This window comes from Brachyhypopomus gauderio, chromosome 17, assembly GCF_052324685.1.
Source record: "Brachyhypopomus gauderio isolate BG-103 chromosome 17, BGAUD_0.2, whole genome shotgun sequence".
Taxonomy (NCBI): domain Eukaryota; kingdom Metazoa; phylum Chordata; class Actinopteri; order Gymnotiformes; family Hypopomidae; genus Brachyhypopomus; species Brachyhypopomus gauderio.
Window position 1 is genome coordinate 8,289,351 of NC_135227.1, and position 25,932 is coordinate 8,315,282.

General features: G+C 40.4%; 3 protein-coding genes across 8 annotated transcripts in view; 1 reads left to right on the forward strand and 2 right to left on the reverse strand.

Annotated features, from left to right (window-relative positions):
- Nucleotides 1-1,319: 1,319 nt before the first annotated feature.
- hao1 (hydroxyacid oxidase (glycolate oxidase) 1) lies at nucleotides 1,320-18,171 on the reverse strand. Of its 5 annotated transcripts, XR_013121894.1 has the most exons (10): nucleotides 17,089-18,171; nucleotides 13,651-13,802; nucleotides 12,843-13,098; nucleotides 11,727-11,902; nucleotides 5,010-5,101; nucleotides 4,490-4,648; nucleotides 4,285-4,354; nucleotides 4,109-4,143; nucleotides 1,995-2,101; nucleotides 1,320-1,694 (listed from the first exon to the last, which is right to left on the reverse strand). XR_013121894.1 is itself a non-coding variant. In XM_076978666.1 (9 exons), the coding sequence occupies exons 1-9, from the start codon at nucleotides 17,268-17,270 to the stop codon at nucleotides 2,081-2,083; spliced, it is 1,143 nt and encodes a 380-aa protein (XP_076834781.1). In that variant the 5' UTR covers nucleotides 17,271-18,171; the 3' UTR covers nucleotides 1,320-2,080. The 5 variants fall into 5 exon arrangements, 4 of the variants coding, with proteins under 4 accessions (XP_076834781.1, XP_076834782.1, XP_076834780.1 ...); XM_076978666.1 differs by having other exon boundaries at nucleotides 1,320-2,101; XM_076978667.1 differs by lacking the exons at nucleotides 1,320-1,694; nucleotides 1,995-2,101 and adding an exon at nucleotides 15,929-15,986 and having other exon boundaries at nucleotides 2,112-4,143; nucleotides 16,186-17,227.
- Nucleotides 18,172-18,294: 123 nt separating this feature from the next.
- tmx4 (thioredoxin-related transmembrane protein 4) lies at nucleotides 18,295-24,154 on the reverse strand. The gene is made up of 8 exons (XM_076978669.1): nucleotides 23,790-24,154; nucleotides 23,187-23,302; nucleotides 21,817-21,862; nucleotides 21,460-21,588; nucleotides 21,222-21,267; nucleotides 20,960-21,061; nucleotides 20,349-20,412; nucleotides 18,295-19,533 (listed from the first exon to the last, which is right to left on the reverse strand). The coding sequence occupies exons 1-8, from the start codon at nucleotides 23,969-23,971 to the stop codon at nucleotides 19,292-19,294; spliced, it is 927 nt and encodes a 308-aa protein (XP_076834784.1). The 5' UTR covers nucleotides 23,972-24,154; the 3' UTR covers nucleotides 18,295-19,291.
- Nucleotides 24,155-24,546: 392 nt separating this feature from the next.
- The window catches only part of plcb1 (phospholipase C beta 1), a 36,933-nt gene continuing 35,547 nt past the window's right edge, over nucleotides 24,547-25,932 (forward strand). Inside the window, exon 1 of one of the 2 annotated variants that reach the window (XR_013121893.1) lies at nucleotides 24,547-24,983. Coding sequence is in view for 1 of the 2 variants with exons in the window: in XM_076978659.1 (XP_076834774.1) it covers nucleotides 24,885-24,983 (99 nt within the window). In the remaining variant the exon portion in view is untranslated. The remainder of the gene's footprint in view (nucleotides 24,984-25,932) is intronic. The other variant, XM_076978659.1, reaches the window with a different exon arrangement.

Below are 25,932 nucleotides of genomic sequence, written 5' to 3' on the forward strand. Positions count from 1 at the left end.
TCAGTTTAACTCAACAATTTGTTTTAATTGTTTCAAATACCTATTAAGAATGACACAGAAGAAAAAGCCAAATTACATTTCTTTCTTTCTTCAGTGTATAAGTAACATTTCAAATGTAAAAAAAAATCTGATTGAATAAAGATGATTCATTTTAGAATAACATTGCCACCTATAGAAAAAGTGACCACTTGCTTTGGAAAATGTCTGTGAATATCTGAATGTATTGGTAATTTTACCAACATGCTTTATTTATAAAAGTTACGTGAGGTGGGTTTGTTTCTGCAGTTTGTTAATATGTTCTAATAGGTTCTTTTTGCCTTTGGGTTTACCTTGTTTATACTCAGTGGCCCAGAGCCAATGTCTACACACTTTAATACCTCAGGTTTTCCCTGAAGTATATGCCTGGTGCTGTTTGTTGTCATGGATACATGTTTTCTATGAAGTGACAGTCCTTTACCAAACTAGAGCTGAGGTGTTGGTCTAAGTTACAGATCATAGTGAACCATTCCTACAAAGTCATGTGGCAACTTTATCTTCCCCCCGCATCACATCCTGCTGACGCTCATCCAGACCACAGTCATTTACTAACATCACTTGATAATGGCCTATTAAATTCACTTGCCCAGTGAAACATTTTATGTGTTCCAATCAGTGGGTGAAACTATAAATCAGTGTCAATGCCTGCCTGTTTGGCTATCTCACAGAGGGAGACACTCCATAAAGGAGGCATAGAGGGAGACAGGAAAATTGTGTGTGTGTGTGTGTGTGTGTGTGTGTTTTCTGAAAACATTTAAGTGGATTGATAATATTCCAGCCACATTTCATCTCCCAGTGTTGATTGATAGCAGCATATAACATAAAAGTTGACTGCAAATTAAACTATGCAAGTTAATTGGATTGTGTTCAATTCTTTTTAAAAGCAGTCACTTTAAGGGTCTTTATCATGGCTCTATGGCATTATAATTCCAACAATACACATCTTTCATAAAGTCATTTTTTCTGCACTATGGGCTGCATGAAAGCATTCCACCTGTATTATGGGCAGATGCTAACCTAATGACAGGCAGATTGAATTTGCAAAACACACAGATGTACACCCCAAGACACACACACTTATATTTTTGAACATCTGCACATCTGGTAGTAAATGGGAAACAAACAGGAATGCAAATCGAAGCCATACATCTGTTGACCACAGGCCACATCCCATCCCTAGAAGAAATAGTGTTGGCCATGGTCACATACATACACATATTGATTTTAGATGGATTTCTAAAAGACCTACTTGTGTCAGAGGGAAAGACTACATAGAATCTGCCTGCTTTCATGTCTTTTATTTAATCTTACTCTAAATGTCCATGAATTGGCAAACACAACACAAAGATCTGTGGGAAATGTTTTATAAAACAACAGGCCCAGATGTTGGACAGGGACACGTGGTAGTAAAATACCACAATGAAGGGGAAAAAAAAATCCAAGGTTCCACGATTTTTGATGTCAACAGATGTTCTCTCTCTCTTTCTCTCTCTCTCTCTCTCTCTCGCTCTCTCTCTCAGACATTTAGTTCACATTGAAACCAAATTAGCCCTACCTCCTCCCCTTTTTTTTCCACTGCTATAGCGTAGCACATGGAGCTGTTATTAACTGTCTGCAGCTGTGAGGTCCATATCTGAACACACATACTGTCACTGACCCTGCACAAAAATAAACGGATAATTTAGTGCAATTGTCATTGAGTGTTAAAAAGACATTGAGTGTTTTTCCTTTGGATAAAAATTGGTTTTCCTATAATCATATTTCTTCACCTGGTAAAAGTTAAATAGTCATTTTGAAAATTTGCAAAACCAAAGAGCTTGAGCAGACATTTTGTGAAGTGAGGAGAAAATGTTAAGAGAAAGTGACACGACCCAAACGGGAAGCTCTCACAACCACCACCACCTCTATGTTTATTAAAACATACGTTTTGCTTTTAGCAAAGATCTGGTTTGTCTCACCTCCTTGTCTTGTTGTTGCGTCAGGTGCAAGAAATGCACTCTTAGGTTCCTGATCCAAGTGTGATGCACAAGTCAAGTTAGCAGTCTTAAGATTCTGGTGCTGAATACTGTGGAAAGGATGATGGGGTAATTAGCTGCCCAGTGATACGGTTTTCCAGGCCATTAACTTTTTGCTGCATCACCCATGCCAACGCTGTTGAGTGTACTGGTTTCCCACAAAACCCGAGGCTCATAAATGAGAGACCTGATACTGTAGATGTTGAGTCACACAAACTCACTCAGACAGGTTGGTTTTTCCTTCCTTAAGATTGCGAGTTGTACAGCCCCAGAAGTGAGTAATACGAACATTGTACAGGTGTTTTCCCCTCCCTTTGCAGAACACTTGTTTTGGTGTTTAGACACTGTAACCCAGAATGAGCTGTCCCATTGAAAAAACTAAGAAGTGAAACGTTGCCCTCTCCTGGAGGCTCTGCCCTGAAGACTACAGCTAATGAAGACCTATTGTGCCGATGCTGTCCAACAGCTTGAAAAGCTACTTGAAAGCTCATGAATCAAAATCTGATGTTTGACTATCATATATGCTATAATAAAGATGTGACTCCAGTGGACCACAGAAGCATCCTCTCCAGTGATGCTGTCTGGCTGGCTGTGAGACTTTGAGCAACAGGCTGAGGGAGGTACTCTCTGTCCCCTTTACTATGGGCAGTTTAAAGCTATTCATACTGTACGATACCAACGATATTACCCACACACATACACATGCATACATGCACAAATACACATACATGCACATGCACAAATACACACACAGTAAAATGCATGTTTTAACTCAACTGCTTTTCCCTCTCTATTACTTCAGAATTAAATTCAGATGCACTAAGTGCCCTCTCACTGACAATGACAGTAAACAAAGCTGACATTGCTCTCCTCTCTCTGGGATTGTCCTATCTGTCTTTAGTCTGCTTCTTCTCAGCTTGTGTGTTGGGGAGGCTGTCCTCCCTCTGGCCAGGACATATTGTCTTGTTAAGCAAAACCTCTACACACTTTACAGCTAGTGTGGTCTCTGTGCTATTTTGCAAAACTCAGACAAATTAGAACAACAGCGGTATGTTTCTGTGTGTTTTTGTTGAATAAGGAAGGCTTTTGAGTGGTTCCCAAAATGCTAGTCCTTGGAGAAACTGTTCCTCTTCTTCGTGCATTGGTTGGGGTAAACGGAGATAGTTGTTGCACTTAGTTGCCAGGACTGGTGAAGGTCTAGCCTTTTCTCAGCTGAACTACCAACCCAAAGATCTTTCCTGAAGATAAAAGCAATAGACCTCCACAAACATAACCTGCTCCAACCATGCCCTTAAGAGCAGTAAGTAAAGCTAAGGTTGCAGTAAGACTACAATAGCAGTAAAGCTCAATGCAGGTCACATTCACATTATATCTTTAAAAAAAACCTTGTCATCTTAAAATTGTCAGCTGTAGAACAAATATTTTTGTTTCTTCCACAGCCTGTGAATAAGGTGGAAAACCCCTGTTTTATTTGGTTTTGAGGGTTGGGGAGATACTCCCCTTGCAGACCCCTGCACAAGGAAGAGGTTCAAACAAAGTTCCAGGTGCTAATGAACAGTCCTGACAAAGCTTTTTTCCCTGCACCATTATTCCAAGCATATAATGGGTTCATTCACAAGCAACGTCTCTGCCGTGGAAATAGTGAGTGATATTATTTTCCTGTGTTACTGTAAAAAAAAAACCCAACCCAAAACAAATCACAAACCAAACAATGGCTGCAAGCTGACACATTTACTGAGACATGTAATGAAGACCGTATGAATGAAGTATTCCTGTTCTTATTGTAATGGAATTGAATGTGAAAATAGAACATGCCTAATAATCTGATAGAATATATTTCCAATTCATCATTGTTACATATACCATCTAATGGATTAGCTGTTATTATATTATCAGTGGAATCAAATGGTATATGCTTAAATTGTTTCAGCTAGCTCTAATAACTTTTTGGCAACATTTTAATTTGGACAATATTTTAAGTGAAACCCAGAGTTTTTATTTCAATTCTAACGTTGTCCAAACCATCAGATCTTTGAGATGTTGTCAAATCTTCTCACCAGGGTCCTATCCACTTCCTTCAGTGAACGACATCCTTTTGAAGTACAGCACAAAAAAGCTTACAGTCAAACACATAAATGGCTATACGTAAGTAAAAACCAGCCATTTTAGTTTTTACAGTGTTCGTTTGACTATTTCTGGACGAATATGCATAAGAACAGGAAACAAGTCCTACCTGTAAGAGCTAACGCAAGCTGAAGTTCCTCTCGCAGAAGCTGGAGCACATCAGTGACACCTTTCTCCCCCTAACAACAGGAGATCTTCACTGATACAAATCAGTGGGCCCAGACAACAGCTTTATTTTCACTATGATATTCTAACTAGGTGCATTCGGTGTGGTTAAGCTCTAATATAAAACAACACACTATTGTATATCTCACCTCACATGCCAGGCCCCACAGGACAGGTCTCCCCACAAACACAGCCCTCGCCCCCAGAGCCAGGGCCTTTAGCACATCTGTTCCTCTCCGTATGCCCCCGTCCAGGTAAATCTCCACCCTGCCCTTCACTGCATCCACAATCTCAGGCAGGACATCAATCTGATCATGAACAGAGTCAAATGTATTTAACCATGCTATTTTTTGGTTTTGGCTCCTTTGAGTTGTTCTTACATGCTTTGTATTTTTCAAATTTACTTGTATACACATTTAGTTTTTAAAGTTTTGGAAGTTAAAACATTTTTGTACAGCTAAAGCATTTTAATGTAAATATAGTGCAGTGCTGTATTAAAGTGCAAACTAAATCAAAGCTTTTAGTCTCTACCCAGGGTCACCTCTTTGCAAACCAGCAAGTGCATTTCAAAGTCGGTGAGATGTAATTTTGAGGCCACAGTAGATTGCCAAAGAGATTACATGTGGTCTGGAGAATAAATATTGCCTTGCTTTGTTGCCAGACACTTACGGTGGCTGGAACACAGTCAAGCTGTCTTGCTCCATGGTTTGACACAAGTATCCCATCAGCGCCATATTTCAGAGCTTCCTTGGCATCTTCCCCTGCATCAGAGATTCAATATAAACATGCTCTTCCTCTATCACTTGATATGGCAGTTATGGAAGTAAATAAACAACAAAACAAAAAATGTCATATAATAATTATTATTATTATATATATGCCAAAAGTATACACTCTCCCATCCAAATGATCAGAATGAGGTGTTCCAATCCCTTCCATGGCCACAGGTGTATAAAATGTTTTGAAAACATTTGTGAAAGAATGGGTCGCTGTCAGGAGCTCAGTGAATTCCAGTGTGGAACTGTGATAGGATGCCACCTGTGCAACATATCCAGACATGAAATTTCCTCGCTCCGTAATACTCCACAGTGGAAAGTCACCACATGAAAGTCTGAATATATGGAATGAAAGTCTGAATATATGGAATGAAAGTCTGAATATATTGAATGAAAACATGAATATATGGAATGAAAGTCTGAATATATGGAATGAAAGTCTGAATATATGGAATAAAAACCTGAATATATGGAATGAAAACCTGAATATATGGAATGAAACCTGACGTCTTCGACGCACTCGCGCCGTTTTGTGCTTTCAGTTTGTGGTACCAGGTATTATAGGAAATTGTAACTACTTCGTTTCACAACAAATATCTGTCTGACTGAACAGTTCTCTTGTATTACATTAACAAATATGAGCCTCTTGTAATTCCAGGACGAAACATGAGAGAACGTGAAGACATTAAGATTGGGCGTTTTGAAAATAAACAACCATTAAATAATGTGGTAAAAGCAAATTATTTCGAATCATTTCGAGTATATGTATAAATATTTAACTTAATTAAGTTTAACGTGCTGGGAAATATTGAAATGGACCTTTAAAGTGACGTACAAGTGTATGAACCCTGCAAACATGACTTTGTTCATTGCGCTGAGGCGCGGCGTGCACGAAGTTACAAAATTCGAGAGGTGCACGACCTCGCGAATCGACAACGCGTGAGGCCCTCGCGCACAGACGGAGCCACTGCGATTACGTCATTTTCGCCGCGGACCCTCGTGATGCTCGCGACGCGTCAAGTATAAACCAGGCTTAAATCGATCGATCACCAGTGGTTGGCGCCAGAGCGAACTAGCAACTCACTGAGTCATAGATGTAGATCAGAGATAAATAAACTAGATTTTTCAACGTGAGAAATCAGATTTATGGCGTGTGTGGCAACCCTGCAAAACCGCAGAATCAAGCTAATCACCGCTGATAGCATGCTAGCCAGCAGTACTATGGAGAAATGGTCTATTTATTCTGCTTGTAAGCAGTATGCCACCATAGCTCTTGTACTGGTCAGGGTGTTTATCATCTCCTCCGTACTGAGGATTGCTGCGACCACATTTCTTGCTGCCTCTCTCATAATGCACTCATAAAGCCTGCCGCCATACCCAGTACCACAAACTGAAAGCACAAAATGGCGCGAGAAGTGGTCTTCTGCATGCTCAAAGCAAATGACTGGATCTTCCATTCATCATCTATAATATGAGCTGTCACACCAAGATAATTCTTGTTGCTAACAGAGGTGATAACAGAGTGATCCCCAGTCAGAGACACATTCATGGTGCTCTTCACAATAACCCGTTTTACTGCTGGATTTTCTTCGACATTGTCTTTCTAGACGCCAGTTCGTAACTTGCATCAGTTGACGCAATTTGCAGCACTTCTTGTAAAGCCTGGATTATACTTTCGCGAGTGACCGTAGCGCGACTCCGCTCACCTCCGCGAACGGCGGAGGCGTTTAAACTTGCCTCGTCTTACTTAAGCCTCCGACCACAGAGAGCAGTCTACAGTCCACAGCAATCCATCTCGCCAGTGAATTGGTCAATTTGTGTGACGTGGACTTTGACAATTTGTTTCTTAATTTGAACCCCGACGTGGTCGAGTGTTGACTGGCGACACTGTTTGCTCATACTAGGAATACATTTAGCAGCTAAGTTATCATTACTGACCTGCGCGTTAGCTCCAACATGTTTTGCGTTGAGGTGGTAACGAAGGGTGGAAGTGCTCCTGTGATAAGCAAACTCCTTCCTACATAAAGTGCAAATAACACTATTTTTGTTTGTACTTCCATCTGGAAGTTTCTTATATTTAAATTTCCCATCCACCAGCGTAGCCTCTTCAGTCATCTCCATCATGCTCATCTTATTGTGCGTCCATATAATCTGTATGTCTGGAACTCGTGCACTGAGAAACATTCCACGGTGCAAAAGTGTCTAATGCCTTAAATGCGTTAAAATGTGTTAATTTTTTTAGTTCGTTAATTTCCCTGTAATTAATTAATTGAAATTAACGCGTTAATGTCCCACCACTAATATATATATTTGGGGTGTCACAATTTTGATATTATGTTATTATTATGTATTTGAAATTATGTTACAATCTCGAGCCTCGAAGTCAAAAAGAAGATCGACGATCCCTCCCTCTAAGCTACGCAAGTACCCACACTACGCAAAGTAAAGCCTGGTTTATACTTGACGCGTTGAGAGCGACACGAGGGTCTGCGCGCCCAAAATGACGTAATCGCGGTGGCTCCGCCCATGCGCGAGGGTCTCGCACGCTGGCTATTCGCGAAGTCATGCACGTCTCGAATTTTGTAACTTTGCGTGCGCCGCGCAATGAACCAAGTCATGTTTGCTGGGCTCATACACCTTTATAAGGTGGAATTTAAGCGCTTGTACGTCACTTTAAAGGTCCATTTCAATAATTCCCAGCACATTAAACCCAATTAAGTTAAATATTTATACATATACTCGTAATGATTCGAAATAATTAGCTTTTTCATCACTTTACTTAATGGTTGTTTATTTTCAAAATGCCCAATCTTAACGTCTTCACGTTCTCTCATGTTTCGTCCTGGAATTACAAGAGGCTCGTATTTGTTAACGTAATACAAGAGAATTGTTCAGTCAGACAGCTATTTATTGTGAAACGAAGTAGTTACAATTTCAAGCATTTTCAAAGCTGGAACACAATGCAACATAAAAATTCGTCAGTTAAATGTTCCTTCCCCTGTTTTTGAGGGGTGTTTATACTACCACATGTTGTTTCGGAGAACACTGCAAAGTGTGCGGAGTCGCGCGCTACGGTCACTCGCGAAAGTATAATCTTACAACTAAAGTGTTGCCCTCCATGTATGAAGACACTAAAGAAATAGTTTTTTAATAAATTTTGTAGGATAGAGTTTAGTTTGTTAAGGCTCTATGTGTTCGATTATTTTGTACATGACATGTTCCTGTATTTTTTTATTATTTATTTAATGTTGCACATTGCTGTTTTAATAGTGCACATTGCTGCTACCACTAGATAAAAGCCACTAGATAGCATGTACCCTCTGTGACCTCTCATTTTTGTTATTATTATTTGTTTGTTTTTGTTGTTTTCCACTGAGAACAAGATTGTTACATTTATCTTAATTTATTTAAATTTAACCATTAGTGCCTAATGTAGTGTATTACAGATCACTTGTAATGCATTGCTTATATCAAACCCACCTTTTGAAATAAGATATTGTAAATTTGATTATTCAAACCAATGACTGACCATAGACTAATCTAAAACTGGCATAGGCCTCTGCTGTAAATCGAGAATCGAATCGAATCGTGACCCTAAAATCGGAAATACAATCGAATACAGAATTTAGAGAATCATGACACCCCTAAAAAAACCAAAAAATAATTATATATATATATATATATATATATATATATATATATATATATATATATATATATATATATATATATATATATATACAGAGCCAGAGTTGCTAATCGGGAGATTCGGGAGGATTCCCGATGGGCCAGCTCATGTCAATCTCTAGTTTGGGCTAACTGGGAGGGAAAAATAATTTTGGGCCGGATTTGGGCATGAAACTTCCCGGTGCTGAAAAAGCTCCCACTCCGGCCCTGTATATATATATATATATATATATATATATATATATATATAGATAGATAGATATTACACACTGTATGCTGCTTGAAGGTTTGTGAACTTGAGTAGTTTAGATTTTTCAGGTTCTGTATGTCAGGTTTAAGTTCAACAGTTCCATTTACTTGTTTTGAGGGAAAACAGGGCATGCAGACTACAAGAAACATGGAATTAGAGCATGTAGGAAAGTAAATGAACCACAGCTGCATTGGTAAATTCAATTAGGTAAAAGACTCAGGTGAAACACGTGAATGCCCAAGTAATCAATTAAGCTGACCAATCAAATGAGATGTCCTTGGGAAAAAAATTAAGCCTCACTGATTAAAAGGGAGAGAAAACCGACCAAACCACTGTGGTGCCAAGGCATAAGCACATATATCAACAGTGTCGAGAGGAAAGGAGACGTTTGAGGACATCAGGAACAAATGGAGGGCAATTAGCACCAACACAACTCTGCCCAGAAGTGGACATCCATCAAAACGTACACCAAGAACCACAAAAAACAGCAATTCAGGTAAATGCCATCACAGACATGCAGACCTCTCTGAGAACATCTGAGATAAATACATGTGTATACAATCAAGCAAAAAAAGAATAGATATCAATGGCATTCATGGGAGAGTTGCTAGAAGGAAGCCTCTGCTCTCAAGAAAGAACAAAGTTGCCCCTTAAAACTTTGCCAGAGGGCACTTGGACAATCCAGAGCAGGGTACCCGGGGGTCCTTAAATAGTCTTAAAATGTCTTAAATTTAGTTTTTCATATTCAAGGCCTAAAAATGTCTTCAAATGTCTGGAATTTTATGAGGGGAGGCATTAAATTATTATAAGTGTGTGTTGTTCAGTTGTTCTGGCGAATCTAGCGCTAGGACCATGCCGAAAATAACCACTCCAGGGTCCTAGCGCTGGAGTATACGGCCTCAACAACGTCAACAATTTTTGTTCGCCAACCGCATCCCCAATCCCCCCCCAATCCCCCCCCCCCCCACCTCCCCCCCGGTCAACAATTCTCGTTCGCCACCCCTCCCCCGTCAACGATGTGGAACACGCCTGCATCCCCAATAATAGTATTATTTTTTCTTGTGAGAGGTATTAAAAAGGTCTTAAAAGTCATTGAATTTGAGATTTAAAAATGTGCAGATACCCTGCAGAGGCTTTCTGGAAGTCCATTCTCTGAACAGATGAATCCAAAATTAAATTATTTGGCCACAGTTACAGGTACATGCTTGGAGAAATGTCAACACTCTATAAAGAGAAGAACGTGCTCACAACAGTGAAGCATGGTGGTGGAAATGTGAAGGTCTGGGCCTGCTTTTCTGCCTCTGGACTGTGCAACGCCATATTATTCAGGGAACCATCAATTCCCAGACCTATCAACAAATTCTTGACCAGAATCTCCTGCCATCAGGGAGTTGAAGCTGGGACAAAAATGGATTATGCAACAAGACAACAACCCAAAGCATTCCAGCAACACTACCAAGAAATGGCTTAAGAGAAAGAAGATTTGCACTCTGGATTGGCCCAGTTAAAGTCCGGACCTCAATTCCATAGAAATGCTGTGGCAAAATCTGAGGCGGGCGGTACATGCCAGATGTCCCTCCAACCTCCCTCAACTGGAGGAGTTTTGCGAGGAGTAGGCAAAAAATCCCCAAAAGCAGATGCAAGACACTCGTTTTGTGGTTACAGAAGATGTTTGGTTGAAGTAATGGCTGAAAAAAGGAGGTGCCACAAACTACTAACTAAGAGTCCACATACTTTTGCTCTTAGCAGATTTTTAGAAGACAGACACATTACTTTTGTTGAATAAATAATGAAAATGTATTTTCTGTGTGTCCCTCTTATTTGGAAGGTCTGCTTTGCAAAATGAGGTTTGTATGTTCATTTCATAAGATAATTAAAATATTTTTAGAAAACAATGACCATATTTGGGTGGTTCAAACATTCAAGCAGCACTGTATGTACATATAGATAGAATGTAGTGAAGTTCACAAGCTTTCCAGAGGAACTGAACATTTAGATTTTGGACAGAGACGCTGTTCTTCGTCAGCTGTGCAAGCACGTGTGGAAACACTTGCTTGCACAGCTGATGAAGGTCCTCTGTCCAAAATTTCCAGATTCTCTGGAAACCTTGCATACTTATGTGTTTGGTTTGTGTGTGTGTGTGTGTGTGTGTTTTATATATTTAATCTTATATATAATCTCACTAGTTTGACCTTCAGCATTTGTTTGTAATTCTACATTTGTACCACAGAACCCCTCCTGTTTCCTATGCACAAAATATCTTTGCTTTCCTATTTCCTAATGCTTAAACTCCATTTCAAAACAATGCCAATTCCAGATCCAGCAAGAGTTGAAAGATAAAAGTCTGTCATTGAGAATGATAACAGCAGTCTGCTCTCTCAGCCATGTGGAGGCAACTATGCAAAAGTGGCTGCATATTTCACCATATGTCCTCCATATCATGAGATAAAATGTAGAACATGTCATTAATTAACACCCTCTTTGCTGATATGCAGATCACATATCATTTATGTTTTGATTGGATTATGCAAATGGTCCCTTTTAGAGGATAACAGTGGTTGCACTCCAGGCATGTGGCCACATAATGGAGACCAAAGGCCACAGACTGCTGAGCTCCCCACAGCACACCCATGGGCAACCGCTTTAATCACTCCGCCCAGCTGGAGAGCTCACCTCGCAAAACCCCTTTGACCACCACGGGCAAGGAGGTGATCCTCTTCAGCCAAGCGACATCCTCCCACTGCAGTGTGGGATCTATGGCCTCAGACACATACACAGACAGGCCGCTGTCCTCACCATAGCCCTCCTTTGAGGAGAACGCTAAATCGGGGGACTCGAAATTGGCCATCCTGGAGAAGAAAGAGTGTAACAGTGGAATTTGTTTGGGGTGGGTTGCTTGTGGTCAGCATGTGTAAGGTAGGCTGGGGGTTATGCTTTTGCACTTTGAATCGTGCATTTGAGCCAAAGGCCTTCAGCGACGCCTGAGAAATTTGTGTTGTGAAGAAAAGGGAGATGTAAAAAAATACACGAGCTCTCATAAAGCTCTCATAAAAATACATGAGCTCTCGTAAAGTTCTCATGAAGCCTCATTTCATTTTCTCTTTCTGATTGTAATAAATCACCTACCAGCCTTTGCTTTCATGAGGCTGTTTTTTTGTTGTTTTTTGTTTCTTTTAAGCATGAAGAAGAGGTAACTACTCCGTCCCCATGGGACTTGCTAATCTTTAGTATGACATGGGTGAAATGTTTCCCTGGTACAGCAGCCAGATTTCTGCTTCCATAAATATATAAAGCTCTTGAGTGAATACGGTGTCGTTTTCAGGAGAAAACAAACCTGTAAACGTAAGCAGGCTGTCTGCACAAGGCCAAATTCAAACACAAGAATAAAAATAAAATCACAGGAATTTCATTTTTACGTGCTGCTGTCACACATGCAGTCAGTCACTTTGATAAAAAATGACTGATGAAAAGTGATATGCAAACATATTTACACCATTTTCCATATTCATTGCGGATACTGTGCGGTGGTGACCTATATGACGTTCTCTCCATTACAATTTGTGTTTGGGTTTTGTGGCAGTAGAGGAATAGTGTTTTTTTTCCCCTCAAGGATGCAGATTAAGCAATTGTGTGTCACCAATCAAAAATTCCTTTAACCAATCTGACGCTGAGGGAATGTGGACTGGCAGGACTGGCACAGTGTGCAGTGTGATGGCATGTTGGCCAGCGGTGACTATACCCTGCTCTTGCGCACACTCGCGTGCCAGGCGTGGCTGCCCGGGCTCCTACCTCAAATGAGAGGGCAGCCTGAAGCGGTTGCGCACGTCATCACGCCGCCTGCCAAGGTAAGGTGTGTCCACAGTGACAAAGATACCCTTATACCCAGCCTCCTCAGCCCTCCTGACCAGAGAGTGAGTCAGAGCCCGATCTTTGTAAATGTAGAGCTGCATCCAGCGCACGCCATTTGGGGCCGTCTCTGCTACCTCCTCAATGGTAGAGGTGGCCCAAGAGCTGAGCATCATGCCTGTGGCAGCGGATAGACAAGCTAAAAGCAGGAGACAGGGAAAAAAAAACATGAGTGGGGTTTTGTGGTGCTGGAAACGCAACCTGAAAACTCGAATTTATTTTAGTTCTTAGAGAATCTCCTTCAGCAGGAGGACAGCAATGTGAACTCATTTGAGTTCAAATAAATTAGCTGTGAAGCTACTAAAGGAAAGATTGTTTGATGACCATGATGGTGGTGAGATTATTTATTTCACTTGCTTTCAGCACATCAAAATGGTGCTTGAACATCATAACCCACAACTAGCACAGATATTACCAATGGTTAATGTCTTTAAGGACTATATTATATAATTTTCAGTACAATACAGACTGAATGTGAAGATTAGCAGATGACATGGTGTTTCAGTGTAAACAAAGTGCTGTAAATGCCATAATGCGCACCAGCACTATAACATGTCCCAGTGCTGAAGTCATGTGTGGATAGACACGTTCTGCAGCAATGTGGCTAACAAAGACCTGCAGCGACACCAAGTGGTCCTGTGTGTTAGCATTAGAAGGCCACTGTGGTGTCCCACACCCCTGCCCAGATTACCCCTCGCAGTGGCCGTTTCTCCATCAGGGTGAGCCATCCTCTGCATGGCGGTGGCTGCCACACACACAGGCATGCTGAGTTGTTGGCCCAGCACCATGGCAGACAGATCCACTCTGGACACGTTACGCAGCACACGTGGTAGCAAGCGCCATCTACAGGAGACAAGATAAAAATAAATACAAAAACACAGGGCTATAGAAACATGATAAGGCAGCCAAACTCTAATGATTAATTTGAGGGTTTCTTCCACAGTGCAAAGCCATGAAACTTTGCACTATGCTGGTTTGCTTTTGCACTGCTAGCCCACTCAAATTCCCCATATAAAGATTTTGATTTCCATTCACAGGGTAATTTTACAAACCTTTTAAATCTACGCTGTAAAATAATGTCACTGTTGAAGATTCGATAAATAACTTTAAAACTTCAGTCTGTGGGTCTCATCTAAATTAATCCAAGTTCATCCAAGATTTGCCAATTCAAACCAAATATTGCAAAACCAAGACATCACAAATGACAGAGATTTTAGCTAATGAATAAAAAATATGCATAATGTAAAGCACACTTATGTAATGTTGCATTGGAATGGAAGGCAGATACCATAGAGGAAAACAATGAATATGATGACATCCCATTGTGCCAGTGTTCAATGGCTAGTTGTCAAATATGCTAATCAGAAAATAATGAATAAAAAAACTCCCAATACAATCATAGATGGTGGAATTTACTGCAGCTCCAAATAATGTGAACATGATGCATTAGCTTTACATGAAATATGTGTTTGTTGCTTGTAATGATATTAGGAATGTGCTAGTTAACCTTCCTCTTGTGTTAGCTCTCATTTTAACGGGTCAGTTTTAACCCATTACTCAGATCAGCCATTAGATATGGCTATAGGTACAAATTATTTATCATCCATTTTGTTTCTTACCTCTTGGTTACATTGTTGGGCGTCCTGATCCATGAAAGTATTGGTTTTAATGTGTTTGTTGAGGCTCTCTGGGCGGTTCTATTGACAACATGCACAACTCTAAACTGATTGGGTCTTACATGTCTGGAAATGTCGGCCTTATCTTGTTTTGTGAAAAAGGCAAAGATGGAAGATCAAATGGTCGGAGGAAGAGGTGCTGTGGGCTGTTGGTATATAGTGTGTTAATGATTTCAGTTTTGGCAATTGGCAATTTGGCAATGTTTTTTAATTGTACCTGGGTCAAAACTGACTCTAACAACAGAGAGCCCATAATTTTAACAAGAGCATTTTAACATTTAGTCAAAATGGTTTTTTTTTTTTTTGTTTTTGTTTTTTTTTAAAGTTTTGTTTAAATAGAAGTTCCTGACAGGTTAAAAAGTATTGATGCAGTAAACAAATTTATGTAGTACTTTTATGCATTCAAAAACCTACAAGCACTAGAGGAAGGTTAAACTGGCTTTTAATTTACAATGAGTTTTACATTAAAGAACTTTTTAGGTAAAATTGTATTATACTGTTGAAAACTGTCTTTTCATTTACAACATTTTTACAGTGAGTATCAATGTAGATATTCAAAAATTCTAAAACACAGCAGGGCAGACTGCTCAAGGATAAGAGAGGCATGAACATAAATACTTTGCTCGGAATCTAAACATCCAAAAAGACATTTGAAAGTGTGTATTAGAAAATGTTAAAGCCTGTTTCAGGTTTTGGCATGTAGGCTGTATACATGTTTGTTTGTTTTTTTACTCTCTTTTTAGTCATTTAGTCACATACTAGCATACATTTAGTCACATAGTCACATCTGTCAAGATGAAATTTAACCTGGACTTTAAACTGGGCTAGTACAAGAGGCTGGCTTTGGATAGCCGGCTGATTTGGTCTGTTTTCCCAATTACCTCAGCTCCCCCAACATTTCAAAAGTTTAGTTTATCTGCCACAAATAGACTCCACCATAAGGTTATTCCTTCTTTTCATATGATTTCAATGTAACATATTATAGGCTTAATATACGTGCCGCATGCCTTGAAGTGGGTTCAATTCTGTGGCTTTTGTTCCATACAGACGCATTAATACGAGGCACAAACGACTAGTGTCGGCCTTTTAATTGTTGCCTGCCTCCATTAATGGCAGATGTAGTCAGACACATCTTTCTTGGGCTGACCAACTGCAGGTCCTTTAACATTCTATAATGACTGTCTGGACTCATAGGTGGCTCTTGATTACTCCATAAATAACACAGGAGCATTGTTTATCTGGGTGATGGCGGACTTTGCTTTGGCTGATGCTGCTGCAGGGCACGTTGCTCACCTCACGCGGCGTCTGAAGGATGTCTGACCACCCACACAGCAGGGCAGACTGGTCAAGGCTGAGAGAGGCAACAACAGTCATTCTTTGCTCAGAATCTAAGCATTCAAACAGAGGTATCCGGAAGCCCAAAACGGTGGCTTAAAGCACGAAATGGTTAAACGCGTATTCCCGGTTTTAAATGATCAAGGACCGATCTTTACTATAATGGAAAGGCTCATGCTATGAACTTTCTCTATGAAAAGCAATCTCCCACATACCTGTATTACAGGCTTGATAATTCACCATTCAGAAGAACATTTTAGGTCTCACACCCATCACGGAACCTTTCCATGTCACTCAGCAGGTCTCAGCAGTACCAGTATAAAAGGAGCATGTACGTGAAGATAAACCACGGTGCTCTCAAAAGTACTGTTTTTCAATTTCAAAACCTCTGAATGTGACAGTTCAATTGGAAATGTGGTATCTACATTAGTATGTGTGTGCATTGTGTACATACACAAAAGCTGGATATCTTATCCATTTGCAAAATTATAACCCACAAGGACACACAAGCAAACCACAATAGTGCGTGTTTACCATTTCATAGCAGATCTCAATTAGCTGAATGCACTAAGCTGAGTCATCAAACCTTTTTAACACATCAGGGGTTTTCTAAGTTGATTTATTGATGCATGTTGTATTCCTTAGACATGGTTCATTTGAATGAGTCAAGGTATAAGTATTCTCTTAAACTCCAGGCTTATTTATTAATCTTAAGGCACATTAATCAGTAACTGCTGAGAATTATTCAGTAACTACACTGAAGTGAGCATGAAAGGTCTGTAATTATAAGTGTAAGGATTGGACCAGTGGATATCCTTCCAGTTAAACAAGATCTCCCATCATTTAATACTGGAAGACATGAAATAGCTAACCCAGATTATTTTAGTAAGCTTTCTTGTATCAAAATGTATGTATATTCAGATTTTGGAAACATTTCTAGATATAAATGTTTGCATTATCACAAAGACATTGAACAGTTTAACAGTTTAAGTCCCACTACCTGAATCTGTCATTTGACCTGAACTCATTCAGATTTTGATTTTAAGGCCCTTTCTAAAGCAAATGGGAAAACTGATTTACTCTCTGTCCTACAGCAAAAATTCCATAGTATTACATACCTTGAGAAAGCTGCTACATTATCAGCTAAGGACTCCTGTTCATCTGCTCCAGAGAAATAATAGTCAAACACTGCTTTAGGTAAGACTTTCTTAGCATGGTGCTCAAAGTCACGAACACACACAGGCTTGTCGGACATGTTACCCTGACAGACAACCCTTAATCCATCTCCCTTCTGCAGCATTTCACAGGGATCAGTGGGCTGCCTATAAATTATTAACTCTCACAAGTTAACCTGCAGGACTTGTTCAACAAATGTTTTATCTACTCATCTTCCACAACTCCTGAAATGTCCACAGGGGCTTTTTGCCTCGTAAGAGCTTCACAAATGCATTAAGCAGCCCACACGCAAAACAAAAATCAATCTTTTGCATTGTCTATAAGAGCAACATGAGCTCGATCTTTATCTGAACTGTTTACAAGTTAGGACACATGCCAGACAAAGATCCAATGATGTCTAATTATAAGAATGATTAAATGAGTATCTGTAACATTCTCCTCTGGCACATGGATAACAGGCATGTAGTTCTAGATACTGCAGATTCCCTCGTGCACAGATTGTGACGTGCTGCACTACTTCTGTGTAGGATGGGGGCTGTTCATATTTCTGCAGGCCTGTATCACTCGCTCTGTGGATCCTCCTCAGCACCTTTATATAACAGTATTACAGCACTCTGCTTATCCCTGCGTGTTCCACACAGTACCTGGAGTTCAGAGAAGGACACCATATTTAACAATGTACAAACTTGCATCTAAACTTTGCATCACATAACATGGATACATCTATCATGTAATGGAGCACAAATTTTATATGAGTTGTTAAATTACAAATAATTTCAATTTAAACAGTTTTATAAAATCATTGCTTGGTCCACAAAACATTGGTTTCATCTTAACAACTGAATTTAAAACCCACCATGACACTGACATTCCAAACTTAAACATGACACTGTATTCCAAACTTCCACTCAACGGTACAGTATAGATCATATATGTTGGACAGTTATACAATCTCTCAAATATTCCTTTTGGTTTTGGGATTGGTGGATGGAATTAATAATTTTTTTTGTGGCAAAGCATTTATCATCCAGCATAAAACACAGAAGCTCAGAATTAACTCACTATATATATATATATATATATATATATATATATATATATATATATATATATATATATATATATATATATATATATATATATATAAAATATAAACCCTGTTCTTCACTTTTGCCTCAAATAAATCTTTCATCTTTAATACTATTGACCTGAATACACACCAAAAACGTCAATTCTGACATCACTGCCAGAATACGTTTTGTAGTATTTAGTATAAATGGTTTTAATTTATCTAATTTATCTGCAGAATTAGCAGGGGGCGAAATATGATGACACTTTAGAAGGATAAAGAACAACAAAAAAATAATAACAAATGTTTCATGTAAGATAATGAACAATCCAGAGAGTGAACATTTAAATCCAGAGTGTGAACATTCAAATCTTCAGACCTTCACATAGAGTGCTGCTCTGACGATGTACAACATTGGAGTGGATTCACCACCATATACATCAGAGCTTTCCTACATTAGTGTGTGCGGTCTCTTAGCAAAATGGGTCCATCATGATGGTCTTCCTCCCTGCCACTGGAATGCTATAATGCATGCATTTGTAGAAAAGCAGTGCTTACAATTAACAGGGACAAATAAAAGCCAGTTATATAATGAACAAAATGATACAATAACAGCAAAACATGAACAAAATGCACTCATCATCATATCCTGGTGGAAAAAAATACATTTTAGGAAGTGTTTTGGTTCTTCCTAAAATATAAGATTTACATTCTATTACACACACGCACACATATCCACACGCAATGCACACACACATATACATACATATCATACATACACATACTTAAATACTTAAGCAATTTTCTTCCACATCAACATTTTTTGTATTTTTGCTCTTAAACATATTTTCCTAAATACACACAAACAATACTGTGGTTTCCAATGGCATGAGGTCACACAGAGACAGGATCAGACTGGAAAAAAAAACACAGGCAACACTGCAGACAAACAAGGAGCATCAGAGCCAATCAGTTTTCTGCACTTACTGAATGGCATGTTGCTTCCATTTGTAGATGCAGGACCTCCCTGTTCTGGTTTAAAACTTCATTTCAGCCTTCCAGACTGAACTGATACATTAGGTCCCCTCTGAACTGTTGGGTCCTGGAGCCTTCCGCTTCCTCACAGACACCTCTGCTGCCCCTTGTGGCTGAGGATCTTCACTGCTACTGCCTGCAGTCTCAGCAACAGGAATTTCTTCCTCATCTGTGGATTCCTCTGCGGACACCCTCTCGCTTTCATTGTCCAGGTCCGACATGCGCTTCTCGTCCGTCATGGCACTGTCCACCTCGTCCTCAGAGCCTTCAGCCTTAATGTACACTGGAGAGATATATATGTGAGTTCTCAGGGCATGAGGAGACAGTATTTCTATAGACCAAGGTGTCCAGAGCCCCAGAGACCAGCACAGTTTGGCAATTTACCTATTCAAAAATCCTGTGTTTTTATTTGTTGATATACTTGTTCAACTTATCATTTTATTGGCGAGTGTAGCAGGTGTTTTAGTGCAGAGAAATCACTAAACTATGCAGGACCCTTGCTCTCAAAGATGGTGGATATAAAGTAATTAAGATAAATGTGAAATACAAGAATGATGAAAAACAAAAATAAATGTTCTGCTTTTTTTTGTGACCCTACGTCTTTGGAAAGTGGGCTGTTGTAGTCAGATTTTAAATACTCATTATTGGATTTAATTGATCCACACATTTCTATAAACATATTTGTTTTTAGGTCTACATAAGATATTGCGAAAGAGCTCAGTAGTGATCATCTTCCAGTTCTGACCACCTTATGCATGACAATCTATAAATAGTTTCAGTGTTTTTGTGCCTGCCAATAATTTGCTGTTAAATACATTAATATCTGGTGCTGCAGAACCCTACTAATCTCAGTCCAGGACTTTGTTTAGAAGGATTTTCAACAGACAGTGATTGACATTCGCATTCCAGTTAGGCCCAAGATTAAACACTGCAAGCTTGGAGAAGAAGTCCTCAAAATCAGGTATGGCAGGTATTGTCATGACTTATTTTCAGATTTGTGCTTGGAAGAATATGAAATACATAGATACCTGCAAGCAGACTATAATTCTAAAATATGGTGAGAATGGTAGTGATTCGTTTGTTTTATATACATCTTACCAGTTTTGTCCTCTTTACGTTTCGGTCTGGATGGGCAAATGCAGTCAGCGATCAGCACCAGCATCTGACAGAAACGTACAATAGGTTTGGAGAAAACTTCCAAAACTTTTCCCCCTACAATATGTGAGTTGCCTGTGCCACCCACTTCATTCCCAAGTGTTGTAGAGTCGACAGCGATTGCATAACCGAGGGCTGTATAGTAGCTAAATATCTTATTCTATTATGCAATTCACATAACCAAGGGCTGTATTCTAGCTAAATATCTTATTTTATTATGTAATTCCTAATGTCAAAAGTCATTATGTATCTACTTTTGCCATTTGCTTAATGGCTCTACTGGAATATGAGAAAAGGATGAGTTTCTATCAAGTAGTGTTTCTGAGCTGCCTGCTGTTAATACAGCGAAATTATGTGAAAAGCCCTATTAGGACTGCACTTTCATTGGCAAGTGAAACCACTATTAAGACTGCACTTTCATTGGCATGTGAAAATCTGATACGCAAGATCCTTTTACAAGAATGGAAAGGCAACCCACTTTTCTTTCTTTGCCCACATTTCAAACTCGATCAGAATGTTTTCAGTAGGGTTGGCTGATGTGTTTTTTATCTTACCAGACCAAGGAGCAGTCCCATGAAGAGTGTGATGATGGCGAAGATCACATAAGAGCCCCATGAGGGAATGCCAAAAGTGTCCATTAAGTACGTGTGGATTTGCTGAATACACCAAGAAGAAAAACATTGTTTTTTTTCCCCCCGCTCAAATTAGTGACGCTCTAAAGAAAGTGTTTTCTAGGTGATTATAAATTCTTCATAGGGTATGTTGTTAAGGTATAAATATTAATTAGTCAAAGACTAACCAAAAGATATCTCATACCCTAATCCACACAGAGAGCCGGAAGAGACCAGCCATTCCGGACATGCTGCAGGAGGAACAAAACAAGGAATGATGTTTAAACAAACAAGCATCAACAACAAAAACAAAACGGCGTGGATGTGGATGGCATCAGATTTCTGACAAACACGTATCGTTTTAATTTTACTGCGTGGGAACATTTGAGAACCAAAAGTGTCTAAGTTAAGATACACAGGGAGAGAGGAGACATGCTCTTTACACAATAGAAGATGGTGATTTCCATCCTGGCAGAGGCTCCACGGATTCCCACTTTCTCTGCACAACGTATGCGCGGATGTCCTCAGCTGTGCGCGAGGACATGTATCTTCGGAAACCTCCATCTTTAGCACTGCAGCGGGAAAAAAATAAAGAGACGCGATTGGCCTCGGAAAGATCATATTCAACAAAACGTCGGGCAGGAATGAAACACATACACATTGCGCTTTAGGACCACAGGCTCTCAGCAGGCTTCAGAGGAGCAACCTGGGTGATCCCTTCAGCTTCTACTGACATTTGTGGTGACATGGGCTACCTGCATGTGTGCAAGAGCACTAACGAACCAGGCCTGGGGACTTACTGAAAAATTGTTGGCAGTGTGGTAACCAGAAACCGCCCACTCAAGCCTGCAGAATAGAGGAACAGAGAGACACAGAGGAGAGACAGAGAGAGACAATGAGGGAGCTATAGAAGTATAAATAGTAGAGGGCGCAGTGCAGGGTGGGCTGAGCTCAGGGGTGTGGGAGTTTCCCCATCAATTCAACGGCGGGGTCGTAATATGAGTAAAGTAGCTCTGTTTTGTGACAGGGAGCTGCAGCGAGGTGCTTATTTCCCCCACCAGCTGAGGTCTCCACTCCCAGCCACCTCATCCAGCCAGGCAGGAGAAACACTGTAATACAGACAGTGCCGCCGGGCCTGGCTATTTGTGGAAATGTAGAAGAAGCCCAGAGTCTTCGCAATGAGATCAACTGCTAGCACAGTCCAATTTGCAGCAGTAAGTACAAATGCAATAAAAACAGGAATGACCATATGAAGTATATCAGTTCTTGCTTCATTCAGTAGTGAGGACCAGCAAGCTGGTATATTGCTATACGTTTTTTAGGCATAGTAGAACTGAGTTAACAGCTGTAAAGATTACTATAGCTCAGAGCATTTTCTGGAGCAAATCAGCCAACAGTAAATAGTTTGTGTATGTCTGTGTGTATCGAAACGCCCTTAACTGTTCCATGTCTCTCCTTCTCCCTTGGCACTCTAGATTAGTCTTTATCAAGGTTGTCCTGTCCTTTGAAAGATTGGCTTTAATACGCAGCCAACCTGAACCTTCTGCTCTAACTGCACTTTATTTATGTCGTTTACTGATGTCATGGCTACTTAGCACGAGGTTGAATCTCGTTAGTGTACAACAATATCACCTACAAATAATAATGTGCAGTTACTGACAACACTCACAACAGGATATACCTGACACACCCTGACAGTGATCTGTTTTAATCTGTTCTTCCAAAAAGGACAACGCAGATGAATCCACTCCATACAATCCTCATGTTCCCCTGCGCTAAAATCATCTAAAGTTCTGTGAGAGGGTGACACTTGGTTCAGCCTTTCATGGGAAGTTGTTCATGAAGCCTCTGAAACCATCACCTGGCCAGTGTGGTGCAAAATTTACACTTCATGCATTTGGCAGGTGTGCTTATCCAGAGCGACTGACCATTTTCAATCATGTTACAGAGGTAGGTGAGAGTAGCGTTAGTTTGCACAATGATACTCTTACTAGAATAGCACAGAGCACTTCCGCAGACTTGCGCAGACGCTGGTTAAACCCCGGCCCCCAACAGGAGAGGCAGCATCATTACCCACTAGAAGATACCAGCTACATTCTTTGATACTGAGTAAATTAATACCACATATGTTACAGACAGTGAAATGTCAACATCAAATCACATGACAAACCTGGTTGTTGTGTAACATCAACCTTCCCGACCGATATGCCAAGGTTCTCGCTCTCTCTGGCAAGAACCTCCCAGTCTGCTTGTATGTGCTGGCATGCCGGGCACCACGGGGCATAGCTGTGATAAGGAAACAAACGGCAAACATGGATTATGCTGAAAATCACTGAATTATCACTGATTGTCACTGAAAATGTGTTTGGTTCGAACTCTGACAAGCACCTGAAGTAAGACCAGTATGTACTGATGTTAGGCCCCACCTTTGCGTTATCACTCCATCAGTACCCACACTAGCAACGTAACTTTATTAATAATCTAATATTTTTTACAACACGCCTTTCATTCAGCGACACTCAGAATGAACACGGTGCGGACATCAACCGTAAACTTGTGTGAATGTTGTGTGATCGTGTAAGCTACATTGTTTCCGTTTCGAGGATTGTCACTAGGAGCAAACTAGGCGTCACTGTGTGATTCTCGGAACCTGGTGGGCGAAACTATAAAAATAAATAAATAAGCAGACACGCACCCAACCACGGATCGCTACACGGGGACGAGTGAACTCGAATATCGCATCGTTCATAACGCCGTAACAACCGCTACTCACAATTTCAACATCCACTCCCCTTCAAGAATAAGGGTCCAGTTTGCGTCTGTGATTGTCAGCACGGCGCTTTCGCTTTGAGCGCCAACGTTATGAAGTTGACCTGTTGAAACGATTAAGACGGAGGAGAGCCACAATATGTTTCTGAAATGTTTCGGTTCGCCTGTGCATTTCTGCCCCGCCATGTTGACGGTACACGGTAGCAGGAAGCGCCTTGCTTCCTCGTTTTTAAGGTAGACCGACGCATTCCCGCCCGGAGCGCGTGCAGAAGAGCGCGCGCGACATCCGCTCACTGCACCATCCTTGCTGCACTAATTACTCGGTAACCTGCCGTGACTCTGTTTTGACATAAACACAATAACCTGAAAAGTCAAATGTAATATTTCTTTAATTCGTCCAAAGTGTCATTGAAACGCAAAGGTTTTCACAACGCAACCTGAACCCTAACTCCAGCCACGTCAGTTTGAAGTGATGACACTCTCACAAATGCAAAGTTGGTTCCTTCAAGCGTGTATCCCGCATACGTTTCCAGTGCAGAATACACGTAAAATAACATTTAGCTATACCTTAAACGTGTTGGCTTTTCAAATCGTAGCCATCACAACCTCTTTAAAACTGCTGTCAATTTATGTACTGTTATTGTCAGGGGAAAAAAATTACAGTATCACTACTGAATACGCAAGGATCTTAAACTATAAAGCAGATTATTATTTGACATTCGTGGTGGGGTTCCTTCGCCGTGGCGCACTAGGAGGCGCTGAATCCCACTGAGCAAACTGTTCAAGCGGCGAGTGCCGCAAATGAGTCAACGTGCGGAGGCCACTCATGCTGGCTGCTACCCCCGTCACTCTCCATCATTTAGGACCGTTTTTTCTTGGCTTCTCCGTTATCTGTTGGAATTCCATGCAGCGTCGATGACCATTCGTAGAATTAAAGGCAACATGCAAAATCCATGATACACGAGCAAATGAATATTTGTGTGCATGCACATCACCCATACAACAGAAATATTTTGCTCTCGGGCAGCCTTCTGTCAGGGATCTCGGAGGAGACAGAGAAGCTCTTCTTTTGTGCCTGTTTGGAGGTGAATGTGACTGGATGGCTGGAGCACAGCCCGGGGTTCACGCGCTGCAGCTCAAGCCGGTGTCGGTTCCGGAGAGTCTGAAGAAAGGCAGTAGGTTTATGAAATGGGATGAGGTAAGTCATGAGTGTGTCAGTCAGTCTCTGCGGGCTTTCCCATTTTAATTTTAAGTTAGCGAATCAAAGCTTAACGCTATTAAGTAGCGTGCGTAATCAAACTCATTGTGAGCCCTTTATCCTGTTAAGTGAAAACTGCAATCACAGATATCAGTGTAAAAGTGCTGCAGTTAAAACATCAACATTTGTCTCCAAGCCCTGGATTTGACCTCGTGTTATGCACTAGCGCAGAACGCTGAATGTCCATAAGCTGGGTAATTTATTGAAACGACCTACGATTTATCACACTGTCCTTTAACGTCTCAAAGCAAAATGCGCTACGTTAGAGGATATCCCTATCATTGTTGGTGTTGTAAGGATTCAGGAAACACCAATATACGGCTACTTTTCATGGGCAATCTTATTCGCACTAATGTATTTGACTTGTTCAGAGTATAAAGAAAAGGCACGGGGAGAAATACTAGCACAGTTCTTGACAGCTAAATGACACTTTCTTTATTTTGGCCAATCTATCAATATATATGCATATATATTGTTTAATCGACTTTTAGAAGCACGCAGGTGTTTCTAGTTGTGGATTATGGCAACATAATGCATTGCTTCAGTGAGAGATCGTATATGGTGGAAACGCGACTCCTCGGGATGCTACTATGTCACCTGTTGGTTCAGATAGAGTTCTTTAAAAAGACACTGAAAACTCGCCACTGCTGTGACTCGAGCGGTTCTAGATGGAAATAAGCTAGGTTTTACAGGTGGTTGAATTTTAAATCTAAAAATTAAGACATTAAAGCATATGGGCACTTAATTCTATTAATAATTTAAGAGAACATACTTATGACATACAAAAAAAAACAAATCTCACTATCTCATTCAACCTGATGTCCAGATGTCCAGTGGCTAAGTGACAATGTAGGCTAATCGGCTATTCTCTAATTCCCCAAACCTCCAA

Coding starts and splice junctions, on each gene's coding strand:
- hao1 (XM_076978665.1), bottom strand. CDS start 17,270: ATGCTGCAGAAGGGAGATGGATTAAGGGTTGTCTGTCAGGGTAACATG. Junction 4,649..5,009: donor TTGACTGTGTTCCAGCCACC/GTAAGTGTCTGG, acceptor GTTCATGATCAG/ATTGATGTCCTGCCTGAGAT. Junction 4,144..4,284: donor GCTTGCGTTAGCTCTTACAG/GTAGGACTTGTT, acceptor GTACTTCAAAAG/GATGTCGTTCACTGAAGGAA.
- tmx4 (XM_076978669.1), bottom strand. CDS start 23,971: ATGGCGGGGCAGAAATGCACAGGCGAACCGAAACATTTCAGAAACATA. Junction 21,863..23,186: donor TGATGTTACACAACAACCAG/GTTTGTCATGTG, acceptor TCTATTCTGCAG/GCTTGAGTGGGCGGTTTCTG. Junction 19,534..20,348: donor ACGTAAAGAGGACAAAACTG/GTAAGATGTATA, acceptor ATATCTCTCCAG/TGTACATTAAGGCTGAAGGC.